Genomic DNA, 22,609 nt, shown 5'->3' on the forward strand with positions numbered 1-22,609 from the left:
TACTTCATTCATTTCCTAGCAAGGGACCACCTGGAAAGTGGATTGCCATGGATGGCCAGATGCCAAGCAGATTTCACTACTCAGTAACACTCCTTGGGTAGTCAGACTGTGCACTCTTTAGGCTGCAGCAGATGAGATGCAAACCAGAACTCCTGTATGCTGTGAGCAGCAATTTTGCTAAGGAGCCTCTCTTGCTACACTGAGCCTACAGGAGCCACTTATAGATGGAAATAATTTTATAAATCTCATTTACTGTTGTCTCTAAATGTGTTTTACACAATGGTGTTCAAATAGTATGCACTTAGGAATAGCGTGCATGGATTTCATACAGGTAAGGAGGGTCAGTGGTAAGTAGGGCAACTTTAAAGGATGGAGGACACCTTCACAAGCAGTGATTCTGGAAAAGATTTGGATGATTGTCACCTGTGGTGCAACCCTCAGGCTAAAAGAACTGATGTAATATTAGGATTTCGGAACAGAGAAACATGAAGCAGTACAAAAATCATTTTGCTTCATGCACGTAGCATGACCTGGCTCCTAATGGAACACAATGACCTAGTCTTTCATCCAGAATTCAGGGATGTAGAAAAAAATGAGGAGGATTCAGGAAAGATCTAACAGAACTATAAAGGAAAAAAAAATCCTAGTAAACAGCAAAAGACAAAAGCTCATCTATTTAATCTGCTTCACAGGAGATTCAGGAACAGTCAGTCTGTAAGCACCTACACAGAAAATTATAAAAGAAAAATCTCTTTGATCTAAAAAGTGATATGTGATAGTTGGAAGGCAACATTGAGAAACTGAGATTAGAAATCATATGCAGATTTTTAACAGCTAAAGCAACTAACTATTGAACTGATTTACCGAAAACTCTGTGAAGTCTCCGCATCACTGGAGTGCTTTAGGCAGGTTCGGAGTTGTTCTAAGGGATTATTCTTGTTCTCACGGGAACTAAATCTGGGATGTGCTATGATTTGCGATATGCAGGAGCTCCTGCTACAAAATCACTTTAAAACTTTTTGACCTTTTAATCTGCAGAGTGACTAGTAATTTTTTAAACAGCTGTTCTTGTAACTATGCATGAGAAAAATTATAGCAACAGTTATTTAAGGGCATTCCCCTTTCCTGATGAATTTAGAAATAGCTGGATGAATGTCAGTGCTGCTCCCTCACAGAGAAGCATTAATGTAACAAGATTAAGTATGGAGAGCTGATGTTGAGTTGAGCTCTTTGGGACTGGCTGTAAGGAGTGGAAATTAAATGATATGAAGGGAACCAGGACAGCATTCAGGAAGCCCAATATAACTGTATCTGTGAGGATGTCCTCACACAACCTGAGCTCAGAGTTCTCAGACATACAAGCTTTTACACATAATGATACTGCAGTACGAGTACTATTTAAAAATAACATAAGAGGGAAAAAGAGTTTGTATCAAATTATCCTTTCCTGTAGATCACAGTATACTTAGCTGAACTTTGCTTTTTGCATTTCAGAACTCAGTACCAAGTGTATGCTCATTTGTCATTCCAGCTGCTTTTTCCTGCACACACGAAGGCAAAGCATTTCTTGTGTTTTCAACAAATACTGGAACACTGAAGTCCCTGAACAATGCAGCACTTGACTAATCTGAATTGCTCACTCACCCACTGAAATTCTATACAGAGCAGCTCAGAGCTGTTAGTCTCACAGCAAAACCTGCTTCCAAACCTTCACTTTTTTGAACACCTAAGTAGGCAGACACAGATTTCCTTTATCCCTTCAGCAATATTTGGAGAAAATTAATATAGCACTTTTTGTACGTTTCTATTTATCTTCTTATGGCACAGAGAACACCTTTTATCAACAAGGAAACAGCCTACTTTTCCTTCGTCTGATCAGAAAATAACCTCCCACAAAAGTTCATGAACCACACTGCCCTCCTCCCCCACATCCTTCTCAATTTTAAAACACACTGCACTTGCAGCAGCGCAGCAGGCACTGTGAGCACAGCACAGGGGGACGTTACATGCTGGTTTAGTTGTATACATACAACTTACAATCCCTCTTTTTAATCACTTGTTCCTGAAGGACCAAAAGTCAGCCCTCCGCCTCATCCTACCAGTTTCACAGACCTAAGTCTTCCTGGAAATAAAACTTTCCCAAGTGAGAGGTATTGTGTCACAGGTTCCCTAGGACTCCACCAGCTGAGATTGTTCTTTCTTCCAGTCTTCTCTGTCTGTCGTTCATCCATCAGCCATCCTCCCACCTACCCACCCACCTACCCAGACACGTATTGGCCCCTGCTGTTACGGTACCTTTCTTCTAAATGAAGTTTACACACTCCTCTTCCCACTGATGAAAAAAAAAATCCAGATCGCTTGGATGAATGGATTTTCCTCTTGCTGAGCTTACCCAGGGATCAGATAACTTTTCTGCGGTGCCAGCCCCCAGTGTGTCAGTCCGGCTGGCTGTGCATGCGCCTGTCCATGGCCGCCTCCTGTGGGAGTTGTGTGGGGAGGTATGCACTCGGCGTGCTTGAGCAGGACCCGTGGCTCTCCGCCTGCCAATCAGCCCGTCCTGCTTGTGTGGGCAGGGCAGATATGAAAAATGTGCAGGTTACTTCCAGATCTGGCACACCCAGAAAGCAGGCAGTGGGAGAGAGACAGTACGGCTGCCATCAACAGGCTGAACGGGTGGGAAACTGCAGGTGAAACTGCATGCAAGAAACTGAGCCTTTCCCCTTCCCATAGAAAAACTAACTTTTCTTTCCCTCTTTTTTTTTTTTTTTTTTGAAAAACCAACCCCCCAAACATTTCAGCTGATCACCTTGGGAGAGCAATCCCCAGCCCACTCCCTGTGTCAGCAGCTGAATCACTTTCTCCAATTAACCCTTCAAATACCAGCTGGTTTTTAGGACTGGAATTTTCTTTTTTTTTTTTTTTGCTCTCAGGTGAACTGGTTTGGATTTATTCCAGATTAGGTAAACACAGGGACAACTTTTAAATGCAAAGTACTTACCATATTTTAAAGACAAACAATTTCAATCCCTACTTTTGTATCTTCTTGTATTTTCCTATGTCTCTTTCAAATTAAAGGACAGAAATTAGGAAAAGGTTTCTGATTATTAAAAATAATATATACATATATTGTATACAGTAGGAATATGAAGGGCATGGAAATCCTGTTTTTGAAGACCATGCACAACAAATTTATGGCAGGGAAACAGGATGCGTCCAGTTGTGATAGCAGGGGATTAGACTTCACGGTCCGGGAAGTTTCTTCCAGTTCCTACCATAGAAGCCAAACTAAAGAAGGAAATAGAACTTATAACCCAAGCACCCTGGTTCATCAAAACCAATCACTCCATCTGCCATATATCCCCCAAACCTTGAACATAGCCTCCATTCTCTCTGTCATTGCCCTCCCCTCCTATCCCAAACACTTTGGACATAAGACTCAAAACCACAGGGACAAGCTGTCAGTGGCCCTGAAGAATAGCCAGCATCCTTCCGCTCCATTGTGACATTTTTAGGGCTACTCAGCTTTTTGTTTTTCATTTCCTCTTAATGGTTACTATGGAGAAATAAAATTTATTTGGGATTTTGTCACACTAAGGAAAACAAACAGATTGTTTGAAGGCAAGGTTATCTGGATAATTCGGAAATCATGCCAGAAAGTATCTGGCATACCAATAAATTACTGATTTGACAACCAACCATTAAAATAAATCAGTACAGAAACCATTTTAAGTACACTGAGTTAACTGAAGAAGTAAATGGTTTTATAGTTTGACTAGCAGGGCATGGCAGTGTGCACCATCAAAAAGGAAAGAGCAAGCTATGATTTTTTTGGTCAAACGAGGACTGTGAATTAAATGATGAAAGAGGGACTAGATGATGGAATGACTATAATGGGTAGTGCAGGGACAAGTGTTATACAAAAGCCTTTCAGGTGGGAGAGATGCTGAAGAGCATGCAGCAGAGCTGGTGAGTGCCAACCTGAAGAAGAGACAACTGCCTTTCTGACAGGGTGAATTTGTTTTGGCTGGTGAGGAGGCAGGCAGTGGTTAAATGTTCCTCTCTGGAAAGAAATACAAATGAAGAGCAGCCACAAAACGAGCCCCCTTGTGCCAGTCTCTCTGTCTAAGCCTTTGGGAATTTGAGCCTGAAATTAGGTAATTAATGGCACAGCTGGATCATTTGTTTTCTAACAATCCCAGCCATAAAGCCATCCTTTTTGCAACACCATCCCTGCTCACTTCCCTCCTGAGCCTTGTGTAATAGCTTTGAGTAGCAGATAGGGCTTTCTCTACCTGTATAAAAAAAAAGGCACCTTTTGTTTCCGAGGCTGAAAATTCCCTGGCCTGTAGCAAGTTGAGGCTAAAGGAAAATGAGATGAAGAAATCAACCGAAGGACAAACTGCTTAAACAAAACTGTAAAAGGTGTATGGCTTAAACAAACACCCTGGCTGGAAGAGATGAAAACTTGAACCTGCTCTTGTGACTTTCCAAGTGAACAATGACTCTCTCATTTTATCCTTCTTCTCCTCAGCCAAGTGAAACCTTTATGTAGATAATTTTGTCTACTGTTCTGTCTGTTGTCTCTGTCTTTCTGTGTGAAACAGCAAAGTAAGATGAACAGGGAGATGAAGTCATCTCTTCATAGACACTCTTTTGTTTCTTGTTCCTAATTAAAGTCCCTAATTAATCTGGCCACCAAGATGGAGCACTGCATGGGATTCAAAGACGTTATGACAATACTGAAGTAAACGTGTTGCTCAGGCAGAAGATGATTTTTCTCTCATGTGGTATTAGACTCTTGACCCCTTTCTGATAAAAAACGTTTAAAATGTGCAGGGATTACCTGAAATTAGGAGTAAAATCAGATCTGTGGAAAGAAAATACTGCCTTCCAAAAACCCCAGGCACTAAAAAGTTGTTGTTATCTCCAAGCTGAACACACCTTGAAGACTCTCAACAGCCTTTTTGAAAAATCAGAGGGATAAATTCACTCAAAATGTTTGTTAGGTTGGTGCTAAGGCTTTCTGTTTGCTTGTAGGAAGTCTGGGTTCAACTTTATTCTTGTTTACCCAAGGCAGAAGCTTGAGCTTCACACCCCTCACCCCAGAAAAGGACCCTATAATGCTATTGCTAGTTCAGGTCCAGTCTTTTTAAGCTTAACTGTGAACCTTGATGGAGGTACTAGAAAACCAGTACAACCTCAGAACTTTTCCAACAGCTCCAGTAGAATAATTAAAACCAGCTATTGAGTTGACCTCTTCTACGACAACATGATGGACCTTCTGACAACTAACCAGTGGTGCTTTTCCCCTTAGTGCTGGCGCCTAGTCTGGCAGCCTAATGGATCACACTGCATGAATCCACAAGCTCTCCTGGCTACCCATGATCACCAGGTCTATTTTTCATCACAGCTCATCAGGCTTTATTCATATTCACCCTTACAAAAGATGAAACCTGCATCAAAGTCTGTTTCAACTCTTGTTTCCTGAGGCATTTAAAGTATAGATAACAGATAAGGATTTGCTCATAACGCAGTATCTTGTCACTGCTGGCCTGTGCTCATCCTGCAGGAGTTGAGAGCGAGAACAAACCAAAGCCAGTCTGCACAATTCAGCTGAACACAATCCCATGCCAGTCATGTTTGTCTTGTGTTTAGAACTTGCAACCAATGACTTCTGAACAGGAGCCAGGCTTGAACCCTTTCCTTTGGAGGAAAAGGTGGTAAAATGAAAGCTCAGTGACCCAGAATGCATTTCTGGAGCACCATCCTGGCAGGATAGACAAGGTGGTTTGGGCCAGGATATATTCAAAGAAAAAACAAAACAAAACAAAACAAATACGAGGAACAAAGCTTTAAGGAATGAAAGGCATCAAAATACAGTGGGAGGAAAGATCAACTGCAAGCCAGATAATCCTCAGCTATATAACACGAGGCTCAATCCAGGCACTCATTAGAGCTAAATATGGCTTCTCATGACTGAAAATATGAATAGCCAAACCCACTAATATCAGGGAGCTCTATGAGCCATGGTCTCAGATGAGTCTCTGCTTGTTACATGTTTCCACATGTTGAATCAGTGTTTTGCCAGTAAGCACTTAAGGTCTGTGAGAAAAAGAGAGTATAGAGAAGTTCACAGGCCACAGACCGATGCCCAGATGTTCCAGTTCTTATGCTATGCTGGGAACTCTTAGAGACGCCTTCTTCACCCCCAAGATATCCTAACCATGCTACTCAAATCCACGCCAAGCTTTCCATGCTTAGAAACAGATTCCTTTGAGTGCATCTCCTATCACATCTCCTATCAAACCACTCTCTGAGTTGGAGGCAGGAACTCTGCTCCTCTCTAAGATGAGCTTGGCTGAGAAGAGTCAGAAAATGTTCTCTTCCTCACATACTGGTGGATGACATCTGAACAGAAAATGGTCTGCCTTGTGCTGCGCAGCAGCCATGCTTCACACCAGAGAGACCTGGATCTGTGTGTGTAAGAGGTATGAAGGGGGACCAGAAAGCAGGGAGATTATTTGTAGCACTGTTATGAACTGCTTCGATACCCTTTGATACCGATTCAATAACCACTCTGATGGGTGTGCCTGATGCTTGCCCCTCCCTTCCGACAATAAATGCTACTTAGATTTTGTTTCATGTCATGCAAGAATCTACAAAAAAGGACACGTAGAAATGTACATGCACACATATAGACACACATATATAGAAATGCATCTAGTTACATGCATACACGTACGTATGTGCACACACACAGAAGAAGCACCCTGCCTTACCTGCTATATGTTTCCTCTGTGTTGTGACTTTAAGGCACAGAAAAGGCAAAGGCCTCAATGCTGCGTAAGCCAGTGCCTGGGGGAAGAAACCTGAAATCTTAGCTCCTGACCATAATAAATGGCAATCATACCACTCCCTCCAATGCAGTAACGCTGAAGGGAACAGAGACCTAATTTGAAGAAGCAGCAAAACTAGTGCCAAAGTAAATGCATCATCCACAGGATTTATGATGAAGATATACAATTTAAATCTCTGGCCTTTCATTCTTCTAGAGCAAAGCAAACTCCAACATGCTCAAGGAATTACATATCTGTAAAATATCTCCTAAGGCTTTAAAGACTCTTACAAAAAGCTGTTTTATTTGGTGTTGTTTCTAATAGCTTTAACTTCAAGTAGAAGATAACTTTCCATCTAAGACTTGTGTATAGTCTGCTGTGGTAAACAGAAGTCATACCTGTTGTAATTCCTGTTTGAAAAAAGAAGTGGTGAACATCTGGACAACAGTGCCTGGAAGTGAGGAGAAGACTCAGTCACATCAAGGACAGACATACTGCATAACCAAGTTTATTTATACCCATTTAGAGGAAATTTTGGCCTATGATGTTTCCTAGCAGGTTGCAGGCAGAGGCAGTACAGTGCGACTGAGAGCTGGGTGCTACTGGCTTTATCCTTACGTGCCATGGGACAGGAAGTTGCATGGCTAAAATCACATGGGACTGAATCACTTGAGGGATGCCCGTGGCAAGTCAGTAAGAACAGTAGCTACTCCAAGAGACTCTGTGACCCCACCTTGCCCAAGCAGACAAGCTGCAGAGCTACTAATTGCGTTAAGAATGTGAGAAGACAAACAAAGGCCTTTCAAATCTGAGGCATTACGGTTGATTTGTCTAGGTCATGGTCTGAGCGGATGGTGGGGCTGAATAAATTCTCCAGTCCAGCAACATGAAGTTTAATGAAGACTTGTTCAGTCAGCCTTATTAGCAAAGAACTGCAGTGCCTAAGAAGGAGGGGCTGTTCAGCTTTCAATAGGACACAAAGGGTGCTAATTTTTAATCTCTGCTCCACTGGATGGTCTTTAAAATTCATAGACAAATTATAAAGTATGAGAAGCTGATAAAATCAACATGCAGCTGATAAAGGCAGCCTTTGCATTCAAACTTCTGTGGGACAAACCATAGAGAAGAACCTTATGTTGGAGGATCTTCATTGTTCCCATCTTTCCTTTTCACAGGAATTAAAAGTGACTTTATCCTTACAGGGCTAGTAATAAAGAGAATTATCATCTGTCCTGCCATTCATCACAGAGGACAAAGAGACAGCAAGGAACATATCATGTCTGAGTCCCAGTTCATTGCCTTAATGATTTTATCAGTTACTTTTCCTCCTTCATCAGAAATGGTATGGCCACCATTTTGTACAGCTGCTAACTTGAAATTTACTTTAAAATAAACTATGCTAGCAGATTCGACATACACCTTGGAAGTTTTCTTAAATATTTCTGTATATTCACCATCGTATTTTCCTCTTTTTAAATGTTTTTCCATTTGGATGTGTGTAGTCAAGTGGAAATTGACTTTTTGAACATGTTGCAAAGCCAGCTCCATTTATACAAAGAAATACAGAATACTGCATTTTCCAAACACAGCCATGATTTTCTGAGTTGAAGGCTTTTAAAAGAAACAAAAATCACCTAAGGAATATAAAGGCAGCATTAGGTTTTTAAATTTTTGAGGGAAAAACAGTGAAAAATATTTACCTCCAATGATTACTACACAGTTAGTTCCAGTTTCAGTCTTTTGTGAGCTGCAAAAATTATCATTGCTGATGAAATGTAAATGACACTATAGGACACTTCAGTGCAGGATTAGCTACTACTAGAATTGGTATGGTATGTATTTTCTCAGGGAATACCATTCCTTCATTACTTTGCATCAGTGCTACTGTGATTACCCAATCAATGAACAGAAGTTTAAATTCTTAAGCACATTATAAAGAAATTCTTCCCCATGCAGAGGGGTCTTCTGCAAAGTAAAGGGGGATGACAGTCCCTTTGCCCATTTTACCTTCACTGACAGAAGGCAAGATGTTCACCTGCTAAGAAGAAGCTGAAGTAACCTGCTCTGGCACAATGGTGTTTGAGCGCAGCTCATACAACAGTCTGCTGGAATGTTTGGGATATGTCTTCAAGGGGTTTACTAAATTCTAGTAAATAAGGAAGGCTGGCACTTCTGGAGGACAAGAATGACCTCACTTATGATTTTATCTGCACATAATAAGGCAGTTTCCAACTAAAATGATCCCAAAGCACTGTATGGACTATGCTAACTGAAGAATGCATTTTATAGCCTGAAATAAGAGTCACCTCTGGGGAGGAATACAAGATTGCTCTAGAAGTATACAAAGACCAGCAAGTGAAAATAGCCTTTTCTCCTTAAAACTGCAAGAACACATAAGGAAGCAGTATCACTTACAATTACAGTACCCAAAATAGAATTGTCTTTCACCAGGAGGCCTTTGCTGGCTCTCTTTTCTCTTCAAAGTACTGGGAGCCAGGAGGCTCAAGAGTTGCTTTGAAACTTCTCTGTAAAACAGTGGATGGGCTGGAGCATATGGATTAAAGCCATTCCCTACTTAACAGAGTAAAAAAGAATTCAAACCAGACGAAAAGATATAGGATACCCATGTGTCCTCATATGTACTTGCTCCTCATTTCTTCCTTGGAAAAAAAGCTGAGAAAGCCCGAGCTGAGTTTCCAGGCACAAAAGCAGAAGCATGCCGGGGCCTGGTCACACGCTGTCTGACTTGAGATGTCCTTGGCAGCAGGCCCCCAGCGAGCAACAGGTTAACCTCAAGTGCCCTCCCACACTGAAGGGCAGCCCCTCTGACCTGCTGGTCTCCACCGACCCGATTTTCCTTTCATCCCGCACACAGGGAGCCACTGGCTCCGGCCAAACCCCTCTCCCCTTCCGTTTCTCTCTTCACACCTGTTTGCTCCATTCGTTCAGCCGTGTGGTTGCCCAGAGGCGTGAGACAAGCTGGTTTTGTTCTGTGGGTGCAGCTGGACTGTCAGTCTCAGCAGGGCACAGCTAGTCTTTTGCCCCAGCAGCTCCCCGGCAGGGGTATAAAGGGCAGGGCTATAAAGGGCAGGGCTAAAGCCTCAGTGCAGCAACCAGGCCTGCCAAGGGACGTGGTGCCCCTGGGTGCAGAGGGCATGGCCCTGAGTGTGTCCACTACTCTGCAGCTATGTGTATTTCTGCAACCCTCTTGCCCTCCCGAAACATCCCCTTACCACCAGCACCATTGTCGTGTGCCTTGTATCTGACTCTGCTCTGCTACTGAGATGCCATCTGGTGTCGATGCCTCAGCTACTGGAGCACCAACCTCAGCTAACCCACCTTGAGCTTCATGGGAGCTCAGTTTGTCTGACACTGTCTGCCTCTGGACATGTACATGACTAACCAAGAAATCAAATACTTTTCAAAATGTTTTAACTATGCTGAGACTGACAGGCTGGTCCCTGTAAATACAGGACACAAAGCAGCCAAAGGAGCTGAAGCAGCTGAGGAATATCAGTGAGTCCTGTAATTTCAAATTGAGCAGAGACAAAACGTGTACCTACAGGGTTTAACAACATCATGGAGAGGCTCTCATAATACTTGTTTATATCTAAAGAATTTGCAGTGGCACCGATTTAAGCATAGACATGTGACCTTAACAGAGCTCTGAGTACATACCCGTGTTGCAAATCCATGTCACTGAGTCTTCACTGCTTTTGTGGCCCTGCCAAATCAAGCAGAAAACTGCTCATGAATGACACAATCTTTGTTTACTTTAAGGCCAGACGTACCCAGAAAGCCTGAAGTCTACCATCCGTGAGGGCTGACCTGTGTGTACAGAGATAACAAGTGCACAGCCCTGCTGAAACCTCTGCAGCTGGGCATAGTAGATTGCCTGGTTTCAAATACAGCCTTTAAGGCAGTGCAGGTCGGTGGCTTTACCAAGAAAATGACATTCTACTGTTTGAGAAGAAGAAGCAAGATGAAGACTGTGGAGTCCAGTTACAGCATTTGCCAGAGAGACAAGCCAACATTCAAAAAAGGAGAACAATGTCCACGCAACTGCGTCAACAGAGTGAAATGCCTTTTTGTCTCCCCCTCCTTGGAGACTAAGAATTCAAAAGGTTTGCAGAGAATCCTGCAGGTCTCCCAGGATACACCATAGTTCACACTATAATGTGTTGCTGGAGGCAACCAGGCCTGAACAAACAACTCAATCCGGGGGAGGAGGAGTGATGGGCTCGTGAAAGCAAAGCCTCCAGTAAAGCCCCCCTATTTCTTTTGTGTAAACTTTCCCACCCAGAGCCTAATTCTGCCTGCCTAGCGAAGGGCCTGCCGCTGAGGAGGCACAGTGAAGCACCCTGGGCGAACCTCATGTCCCACTTTCAGAGCCAACTCACTGTGCTGGAGACAGAGCTCTGCAGCCCCGAAGGGCAGTGAAGCAATGAAGCTGGCATCCCGGCTGGCGTGTCAAATAAACTAACACCCTCCAGTTGTCTGCTGTGCTGGCAAGACCCTGCGCCCAGAGTACTCTTCGGACCCTGTGTGCTGTGCTCTGCTTCCACTCAGATCTTTCCATGAGACTCGTGCCCACCACAATGCACACACATGCATGATTAGGGGAAGGCAAGATATAACAGGCACAGCCATACAGAAATCCTTGTGCTCTTTGCACTGAGCAAACATTTCTGTTGGGCTTCTCTGGAGGAGGACCTCGCTGTATGTTTTGCTGAAGAGAATGAAGACCATTGTTGGTGCTTATGCAAGAACATGAATTTATCTCACTTCATTCAAAACTGACAGTCTTACCACATATTTCTTGTAAGAACACGTACATCTCAGCACTACACTCACAATTATGCAACTGCACAAAAAAAAAATCCAAAAAAGAGGATTCATATTGAATTGGGGACATATTAAGAAAAAGCATATGCAAAATGGACTAAAGCTTGGCAGCTGCCTGTGCTAGGAACCTATTATTTATACTGAGATGGAGTTGTACACATAGAGATTATTTTAGATACTGAAAGACCTCAGCAGTTAATGACAGTACAGCATATACCCCTACTTTTCAAAAGACTCAGATCTATCAGATCAGTCTGAATCCAGACTCAGATCTATGCTGCTCCCTCCAGCCATGCCAGCGCTGCTGTGGTGGGCCATCCTCTTTATGTATTGAGTCAGAAAACCAGGACTTCTACTTTAGCATAACATGAAACCTGGGAAAGGGGTAAGTCTAAGCTTACACCTTATCTACATGTCAGATAATACTCAAAACAGCTACTTACTAAACACCTACTTCAACACGTCCATTTCATATCATAATTTACCCTTTGCTAGGAACCACTGACCTCCTTGTCCTACACTTTACTTCTCACTTTGGTATGGAGCATTGAAGATGCTCAAGTGTTAATTTATCTGCATTTATGCTGCTCAAACATTAAATTAATCTGCTGCCCCAAAATCTGCCTTAGGGTGTTTCAGGAAACAGTGTGCTTTGTAATTGCTGTTCCATTACTGTGCTTGTGAAAATGATCGACTAATCCTGGGGCTGGAGCCAAGAGGTGTCTATTACAAGCACCTACCTTCTCAAATCCTACTTACACAAAGATTTCAACCAGCAAGGAGATTCCTACAGACAGTTGCACCCACAGAGGTCAGAGTCTCACGGCGAACGCAGTGAGTTACGCCTCTTTCAGGTGCCAGAGTGCTTGTTTGTGTGTGCAGACATAAAGAGAGCAAAAAGCAAAACGTAAATGGCAGCCAAAGGTGCTGGACTGCCAGGTGTGGCAGATTGCGGGCTACCCTATGCCAAAGGCAGAGAGTGCTTACTCTGCCTCCAACAGCTGATTCCTACCCGACAGCCCTCTGTTCCTTGCCCCGGCCCTGCCAAGTGTGTGGGCAGCTTTTCCTGCCAGCAGCAGTTCCCACACCCCTAGCAGCAGGCAGAGCAGAAAGCCTCCACCTCCTGCTCTTCTCCAGGGCAGGCAATGTGGGCCCTGTATCCTCACACATGGTAAGGCAGAAAGCAGCAAGGAGAGGAAAAAACGGTGAAGGAGTGATCAGGGGCTCTGACCACATCCAAAGCTCCTGGCAAGGTCGGAGCCCCCGCCTACACACAGTCCTTGTCTCCCCACACCTTCAGCCATCGCTGCCCCACTTCTGGCAGCTCTCCCCATGTTCCTCACCCCTGGGACCTTCTCCACTGGCATGGTAAAACTGAACCAATGTCCAGAGCCAGCCCTTTGGGTACATCAGCTAAAGTATGAGCTGGTGTAAAATAAATGTTCCTGACCACAGAGCGCAGTTGTGGACAGTGGAGTTGTGCCACTGTGCTGCTATAAACACTGAAGACGCATTTCTTTCCCAAACATTAATTTAGTTATGCATGCACTGATAAACCTGACAGAAAGGGATCCTACCCTAGTCGTTTGATTTTCCAAGCAGGTTTAGCTTCATCTCTGGTCTAACATGATTTAAGCAACTGAAATGAGGGATATTGTTGTTTGTGTTACCAAGTTGACTTATTTTGTCACTATCTCCATTAAATTCTTCCCTACAACTAGAACTCTTATTGAAGATGAAAGCTCAGTAGAGCCAATACAGGACTAGTCTACCTGCTTAATGGGCCCTACCTTCCTCAGAAACAATCCTTGGCAGTCATGTTGCACACTGGATATAAAGCAAACCACATATATGTATATATAAAGAGCAAGGAAGTGAGGCTGTGGTGATAATTAAACATTAACGCACCTAGACATTGCCCCAAAGCTAATGAATACTTTGCTACTACTCTTTAATAAGAACGATGATGCAGAATGTAGCGATAAGAGCACAGGAGGCAGGATAGATAATCAGAAGGAGGGAGTGGAAGTGGAAATTAACATTAATGAGGTAAGAAAACATTTTGAAGAGGTTACTGTACTCAGATCAGGAGGCCTGATAAGCCCCATCCCTAAACTTTGAAAGAACTGGCATATGCAATTACAGCTCCGATCACAAGGATTTTAAAGGAGTCACTTCAGATGGGAATGGTAACACAGAAGTGGAGAACAGCGTACATGGTAACTATTTGTAGGGGGTAAAAATGACTTTGGAAAACACAAGGCTGAAAATCAGACTGCAATACTATGCAAGACTTTGGAATGAAAGAGGGAAAAGTAGAAGATGAAAAAGGGATGGAATCTCGTTTTAAAAGAAGTAGTTTGTTTCAGCTAAAGCTAACAGATTTCTTTGACAACTGATTTTCCAGACCAAAGATAGATCCTTAGGCATTAGAAAAAACATATACTGTAATGCCATCTGGGAAAGAGTTCAAATGGAGACTGATACTAGTATTAAGACAAAAATAAGAACCAATCTAGAAGGAAGATAGCTATTATAAGAGAAGTATTAGGTTAGAGCAGCTACAGGTAGAATTTCTTTAAGACACACTACTTTTATCTGCATTTTAATTAATGATAACGGTACAGAAAAGAGCACGCTAATGGTATTTGCTGAATGCACACTATTAGGAGGAACTGGTTATATAAAGGAAGTTCTAAATATCATACAGAAAGGAGCAGTTCATCTTGAGGGATGGAACAGAAATGGGATGAAATATAATAAACAATATAAAGTTCATAATTTAGGCATTTAAGGACAGATACATTTGTAATGATGAAGGAACTCACTAGCTAGATATGAAAGAGTGATCTAGGATAAAGCAAGTCAATCTGAATATAGTAAAAAGGTACTTGCTTGATGCACTAGCATAAACGAAAATAAGATCCTGGGGGTGTTTCAAGGAGAGAAATCCAGAAGATAGGGAAATATTATCATGACATCAGGCTATGGTGAGACCTCAGTCTGTGCAGTTTTGATTACCATATCTGAGAAAGATTAATTCAAACAGAAGCACCAGAGAGAAACAGGAGAAAAGAGAAACAGAATACTGAAGAACTTGTCATGTTCAGTACAGCAAAATGAAAACATTGAGGGATATGATTACACTGTATAAACACATTAAAGGGACTTACATTGCAGAGGGCAAAATCTATTTAAAATGTAATATTGGCATGGGAACAAGTGGATAGGAAGTGGTTATGAATACGCTTACAGTTGGTGTCCTGGGAAATAGCTTCTATTCCTACGATCTTAAGTGAATCATGTTTAAGGCTCTCTGAAAACATCTACCTGGGAAAATACACCCCATTCAGTAAATTAGTGACTGAAGTCTGCACTTAAATGGCATAACTTCTGCAAAGCCTGTAAGGTGAATGAGGGCACTGAGCTACGGGATGTATGCTGAAAGGATCTCTAATATCCTTTTATGTACTGATCTAAATAGCTAGATTTGGAGAGGAGCATACTGAGCTGCAGCTATTTGAAAATTATGCCATGCCAGTATATTGGACTTGCATCCATGTCCCAAAATCCAGGTTCACAATTCTCAGTAACCAAAATCCGAATGAACAAAGTAGCCTGAAATCTCCTCTTATTGTTGTGTAACAAGCACAGTCGTAATGCAAATATCAATTTGTATCTGTTCTAAGATTAGGCAAGAGGACTTCAGTGTCATCTGACAACACTAGGACAATTAACCCCAAATTGCTTCTAATAACAAATGAGTAAGCTCATTCTACAACACTGATGTCCTATTTGTGCTTCAACACGTTTGGTTTGATCAAGGGTAGACCACTAGAAAGCAGACGTGTTCAAGTAGAGGCACATACCAACAATCTCCTTACAGTGCTCTCATCCAGCTGTGGTCACTTCTGGCTTGAAAGATCAGAAAGTAAGTGTCATTTCTTTTCCCTAACACTGGGTCCAAATAAATGAATAAAGGAGGTGGGAGTTCTGATAAAAGTGAACATAAAAAATAATTAAGAAAAGTTTCTAAGTGGGCACAAAAGAATAAATTGTCAACACAGAAGCTAGATGTTTTATTTAAATAATTCCTACATTTTTCCTGTTTTTAACAAACCTGCTTCCCATTTTATTCCACACTGAGAGGGTGACTCTGTAATTGATCCTCTAAAGGCGTTCATCAGCACTTCTCCAGTTCCTGTGCTGTGTGTATCCTGTCCAGTGATCCCTTGAACCTCTCTTATGTTTTAGATAATATCACAGTAAGGAAGAAAAAAACAAATCTATGCAGTTGGGCATAATGAAATCACTCATTCTTTCTTGCTGTATGCGCCAGCCAGCCTTTACACCTGCTGTTTTACATTGCCACTTCTGTTTAGCCCCTTCTTATTCAGACAGGAAATTCCACACAGAACTGGGATAGCACATCTCTAATTAAGAGCACATGAAACAATTTACAGCTCCTGTTAATTACTACTACTGCTGAAGCCTTGCTTATTTTTCTGCTGTTTTGAATTTACAAATGTAAATGCAAATTTACAAATGTAAGTGCAAAATGTGTGTTCCCTGGTAGGTACCTTCTCTGCACTGTGAACCCAGCTACCTTCTGCTTGAGAACAGCAGAAGTGGTGCAGCTAGCACCATGGGGCACCAGGCATGCCACTGTGCCACACGAAGAAGGTTGCCCAGAGAAGCTGTGGATGCTCCATCCCTGGAGGTGTTCAAGGCCAGGCTGGATGGGGCCTTAGCCAACCTGATTTAGTGGGTGGCATCCCTGCCCATGGCAGGGAGGTTGTAGTTAGGTGATCTTTAAGGTCCCTTTCAACCCCATCCATTCTATGGTTTTGTGACTGCTGTATCTCTACTGTACCATTTTTGGCTTCTATCAGTGGTACAGCAGTGCGCTGCCAGGAACTGAACATGAAAGGTGAGATAATGCTGTTGAAGATTGCCACTGATGTTTTCCATTTCCATACTGTACCAAAACACTTGGTGCTGGGAGATGCCTCAGTGCTCTTCACTCCCAGTGGCTTTAAGTTCAGAAGTAATTTAGATTGCACAAAAACCCCTAGCTTTTCTTCTTTCAGCACAGATGGCCACTGTATGCAAGTACTCCATTTCCAATTATGCTTCCAACTGAAATGTCCTGCCCAGCTGCAAAATCTCTGACTGAACTTCTCCAGCTTATCACACAGGCATGTGGCTTTCTGCACAGCATTAGAGAGCAACTGGAGCCAATGTAAACACAGGGGTTGAGGAATTGCAGCACTGCAAACACAAACACAGGGCTTCGCACCACCTAGTTCGCCTCACTGGCATGAGATAAACTACAAAGCAGCTACCCACATCTATTCTCTCAGGATATTGCCCACATAAAGGGAGATCACCAGCTCAGTCCCATGACTGGGACTAGAATTCTGTCCACTTCCCTTTCGCTTGCTCCAGCTATGTAAAAACATCAGTGAATACGTGTGAAAATTGTGACATTCATGTAGAACACCGTGTAGGTTCAGCACTAAGTGTTTTTTTAACAAAGTATAACTGGTACAAATTCACAGTAACCGTGGTTTGCACTTCAGAATAGCCACGAGGAAAAACATGATTCCCAGCACCTCAACTGGGAGATGGTCCATTGGCTGCTTTCAGTACAGGGCCAACAGCACAGGTGGAGTCAGAACTGACTCTACCCTGGTGAACAGGCAAGAAAACAGTTAAACAGAAAAATGACCATATCTGTATGTTTTATATATATGTTTTAAAACATATTTATATATATATATATGTTTTTAACTGAAATGTTCCTACACAACCATTAAAATCAGACCCTGTTCTTTCAAACCATCACTTTCTCCTCTTTTACTTTGCCTCTTCCCTATCCTAGACCTGATGTTTTCAGGGATGCAAAGGAAGCCAGACTAATTCACAGGAGAAACCAGGATAAGAAAGCCTAGTAGGAATGAGTAGGAACAGACACTTTTGATTTTTCTTCTAACTCCTTTATTCATATGAGAGCAACATTATATCCTCTCCTCCTGAAACTCATCAGCATTCCTGAAGAACAAGCAAGAATGTGACAGTCCCACAGCAACTTACACCATTCTTCTTTGGAAGGGAGGAAAACAGAGAAGATAACTAATCAGAGTTATTTTTTAGAGGACAGATGAAGCAGATACTGAACCTTTTGAGGTTAGTGGACTACTTTTAGTCTCAGCTGAGGTCACAAGGGCTGGCAGAGCTGAGCTCAACTGACATCTCGATTCTGCTTTAAGTATTACCACTAGGGCAATCCTTTTTGAAACTTAAAAAGTTGCATGTTGAAAACACTTGGAGTTTTGAAGGGCTGGAGATGGCTGAATAGGGGCAAGCTTTGCTGTTGTTAATATTAATCAGAAAAATGTTATGGAGATACTTGCTCAGAATATGCAGTATCTCAGACTGTGGTTATGGGTTGGGTGCAGAAAAGACTGGGTGAGGTTCTTTGGCCTGAGATATGCAGAATATTATAGTCCTCCCTGCTGATCTTAAAAGATGACTGCAGACCAAGCCTGTTTCACAATTTTCTCAACATAATAGATAGAAATATACTTTGTCTTGTTGTGGTACTGATTCTAACATTTCCCTCTCTCACGTGACAGATTTCCTGTGCCTCTCCTTCCTGCTATAAGGAGGGACAAAGACAGCGACTCCATCAACACCTATGCAGAGGACATTGAGATTCTTGGGTTCCTTAAAGCATTCATGAAGTGTTAAGGAAGAACTGATTTCCAGTACGCATATCTGATTTCAGATCAGAACTTCTCTACTGCTTGAATTATCTAGTCCTAGCTTTCCTGTTCTACCTCACAAAAGCATTACAGAAGTCAGAAATATATTAAGAAAAATATTGGATTAAAACTGGTTTATAGAATTCCTGAATTGCTAGCTGCTGGCTAGTATTGGATGTGAGGAAGAAAAAAACCTCTATTTCTGGCACTGAGCAAGTGCAAGAACAGATTCTGGATGCTATTTCCTCATCATATTCCTTAGTCCCCTCCTCCCTGAAGGCAGGGTTTGATGCTCCTCTGTGCAGTCTGTCCAGCTGACTTTGGCAGGCTCTCCCACCTAGGATTTGTCCTGTGTCTGGGACTTGGAACCAGAACAAGTTGGTTAATATTTACACAGCGTTGCTGAAGTGCAGTTCTGGGCAGAAGGTGGTAACTGTCAGCATGTGCTATTTCCCCTCTGGTTTCGTTATTAATGTTCAGTATCTCCACAGCTTGTAACAATGCTTGTAGCCAGTTTCTTGCATTCAATGCCAGCACACTGCACAGCTTTATAATCTGTTCAAAGCTGCTTGTTTAAAACCTACAGAATACCATTCTTGCACTCATAATATCAGGACTCAGTATCTGTCAGGCTAAAGCCAAAGAAACAGTATTTGGATGAAAACTACTGCATAAAAGGCGAGGGGGAAAGTTTGAAAAGTTCAAACTTCAGCTAGTATTTGCCCTCCATTACCTTCAAGAAATAGCTGAAGCTAAGCTTGCCAGAGCTGTCATCTCCAAGTTTTAAAAAGAAAGCAGCAGAATCCCCTCAAAACACGCTGTTTACTTTTAAAATAACAAAACTCTCAAAGTTAATTCCTTGTGTTATTTATTAACTTTCTAAATTTTGAGCCATTATGGGTCACACATGCAACCTTCTATCTCCAACCATGCAGATGTTAGAAAATAATAATGGAGTGATTCCCTCACAATCCCCAATAGTCCTGGAGTTTTAGGAGAATGCCAAACAGGACAACTGCTCAGCAAGCTGAGCTGTCAACATCAAACCTGGCGTATCTCCAGCTCTCCATAGATACCAATCAGTGCGTAAACAACAACGGAACTGGCAGTAAAACACCTAAAATATACAGCAAACATCTACACAAGGCTGTGTGTGTGTGTGTATATACGTGTAAACACATATCATATATATGATAATCCTATGCATGTATCATAGAAAATCAGAGTAATATATGCCATACATAATATAAATAATGCATATAATTATATATAAACTTAATGATTATGTGTAATATAGATTTTATTATTCTATTAAATATTACATGTGCTAATGTATAATACATCTTATCTATTTTAGTATATACATATAGATCCTATATATATTAATTTTTAATAAGTCAATATTTATTTTTAATTTATATAAATAAAATTATTTTAGAGATGAACAGTGAAGTGCAGAAATCCAAGCTAAGCTAGGTTCTAATGCGAAACACTTAGCTGTGAGGTAGTTGTGTGCAACTTCTGAACAGATCTCAGGGCTTCCGAATATCAAATCATAACAAAAAGCTCTCCCTTGCTCCCCTTATGTGCAGATTTTTTTTTTTTTTTTTAATAGAGGCAGGCATCCATTTAAGAATGAATAAATACTTCAATTGTATCAGCAACAGAGATGTCCTGTGTTATTTTTGTTGCAGAGTACAGCAGAAATGCCAAAAGTGCTTCTCTTCATGCTCCTTGCTGATCCAAGCTGAGCAACACAGAAATGCACAGGAGGAAGCTCTGAAGCTACAGGCCACTTTACCAGCACCAAATACAGCTTCACAAACACCGTGAAACCCCAGCACTTTACAATCCCTGGCTTGTAAAGTTCATGTTATAACCATATAAAGGTGCCCATGTTATACGGACAGTCTGCTGTCACTTGATCCACATTTATGGGCTAGCTGCTGCAGGCTGGAACAGTCCCCTCATATAACAAAGGTATCGTAAAAGGCTTCTTGGTGCTGGAGTTCAAACCAGCACTGACAATAAAGCACAGCATCCTCTAACTGCTCTCTGATTGAAGAGCAAATCTTTGCTTTCAGGTCTGCTCATGCTGTATTTACCTTCACTGCTGTAAACCTCACTGTCTTTATAGGCAATCACTGATCTTATCCAGACTCCATCAGTCAGGAGGCTTTCTGTGATCCCCCCCATAGTGAGGGTAAACTTTCAGACTAGGACTGCTGAGGTCTCTACCATCATTCTAGGATATCTTCCGAGGTCATATCTTACATAAACACATGAGCTTGATAAAGCTTAAGCCCATGGAATGGTTTTGCTCTTAAATCTTGTGTAAATTGAGAGAAAGTTGATTGCCAGCTAGTTTTACCTGCTTATAGCCTAACAGCCCTGGACACTACAATTTTCACCACTGGGACTCAGCTCTGTGTATGCCTGCATTCAGACCTACCTCAGGCTTTCATTCGTTCCCTTGCAAAATGCTGTGCCCTGAACTTTGACATGCAGTAGATGCTTAAGCATTCTGCATGCCGCATAAATTCAGGACAGGTGGTGATATTTGGAAACAGCATATCCAAGATTATCTTCTGTGGTGTTCAGACAATAAAAATTCACCATTGCTACAATAACTTTTCTCTGACCACTGACCAGATTTTTTCAAGCTTTTCTCATCTATACATTTTTCTTACTTAAAAAAAAATTAAACCTGATATATTTGTATTGTCCTGATCATCACTAAATAGATCAAAATTTGATTTCTTGTTTTTGTTGATTTCTTTTTAGAGCAGCAAAACACATCTGTTACACACATTGTTACATTCACCACCTAAGAGTAAAACACATTATTAAATGCCTTACTTGTCTGAGCTATTATGGTTCCAGCAAATCAATTCTCACCAAACTGGGTAGCCACTGACTGTCCTCAGACTCGGCTTGATAGCTTCCAATGTACTGCAGGTGCTCCAGGAATTGCCTGCTCCTGGAGGTGCTTCATTCTTTCCTTTTTATGTTCTGACATGGCAAGCCCAAGAGGAGCTCTTTTTGTGCTCTGTGAAAATCTGCTTTATCATGCAGGAGTTCTCATCATCCCAGCTCCACATGACATTGATGGCACCACTCTGGTATTTCTCCTGCTTCAGAGGTTCTAGAATACAACTGAGGTGCAAAGAGCTGCAATGCTACACAGAGAATTTCTCTGCAGTCAGGGCATCATCTGGCATGAATAGATCACTGTAAAGTCAGCCAATATCCTTAATGGATCAAAATCTACTGCTGAACCACCACCTGTCATCTCCTACGCTGTCTTTTTGTTATTCTACAGTAACAGTGCATCCAGCAGCCTGGATCTGTGTTTTGGCACTCACTGAAACTGCAGGAAGCATGGAGACCTATGCCTGCCTCAGCTGAACATTTTGGTGAATTAAAAGCATTTCTGCACAGAAGACCAGGAAGGGCACTGGACTTCTCCCAGAATATACTGAGAGTGAGCTCCTCATATACCAAGAGCTTCAGCTGATGTGGTATGCAAAAGAAATTCTGCAGCATTTCACTGAGCTAAGTCCACCAACAGGTACACAGTTGCATTTGGCTCTTACTTTGGCAGCCTGCACATATCATGGGTGTGCAAAATCCAAGTATGATTACTTGGGGATTGGACCTAAAAGAAAAGCATTAGTTTGCCTAATCCTTGAGTTTGTTCTGCTTTGGATGCATTTCCTGTAGTTCAATTCTGAGCACAGCGCTTGAGTAATGTCAAAATGATTGAGACAGAAACCTGAAGCTCCCCTCTTACCAGCTGAATCTGCTGCAGAGGTTCCACCACTAGTCAAGTCCTCAGTATTAACTGACTGCAGATCTGTGTAGGATGGAGCAATGCTGGGGCTGCTGGTATCCTCCGAGTTGGTTGTCCAGCTGCTCTCCGATGCATGGGCATGCCTCTCAGACGAATTGGAGGACGGGGAGGTCCAGCTGGGTGCTTTTGATGGAGACACTGGATGCAAGAAACAAACAGGCACCAGTGCGAGACTTACAAGGCAATCATCCAGAACCAGACGATCACTATTCCAGAGATACACTACACCATCGTACTGACACTCTGTAAGTATTAATTCCAACACCCACAGCAACACAGTTATTTTATAACAAACACACAGCAACTTA

The 22,609-nt window shown here is 42.1% G+C and overlaps 1 protein-coding gene across 4 annotated transcripts in view; it reads right to left on the reverse strand.

The window, feature by feature from the left end:
• Positions 1-22,609, reverse strand: part of STON2 (stonin 2) — a 78,454-nt gene that overhangs the window by 32,225 nt on the left and 23,620 nt on the right. For 3 of the 4 annotated variants that reach the window (XR_014317570.1, XR_014317571.1, XM_082761112.1), the window contains exon 4: positions 22,242-22,439. The exons of the other annotated variant lie outside the window; for it this stretch is intronic. Coding sequence is in view for 1 of the 3 variants with exons in the window: in XM_082761112.1 (XP_082617238.1) it covers positions 22,242-22,439 (198 nt within the window). In the remaining 2 variants the exon portion in view is untranslated. The remainder of the gene's footprint in view (positions 1-22,241; positions 22,440-22,609) is intronic. 4 annotated transcript variants of the gene reach the window in all.

This window comes from Aythya marila, assembly GCF_965140915.1.
Source record: "Aythya marila genome assembly, chromosome: 5".
Lineage (NCBI taxonomy): Eukaryota > Metazoa > Chordata > Aves > Anseriformes > Anatidae > Aythya > Aythya marila.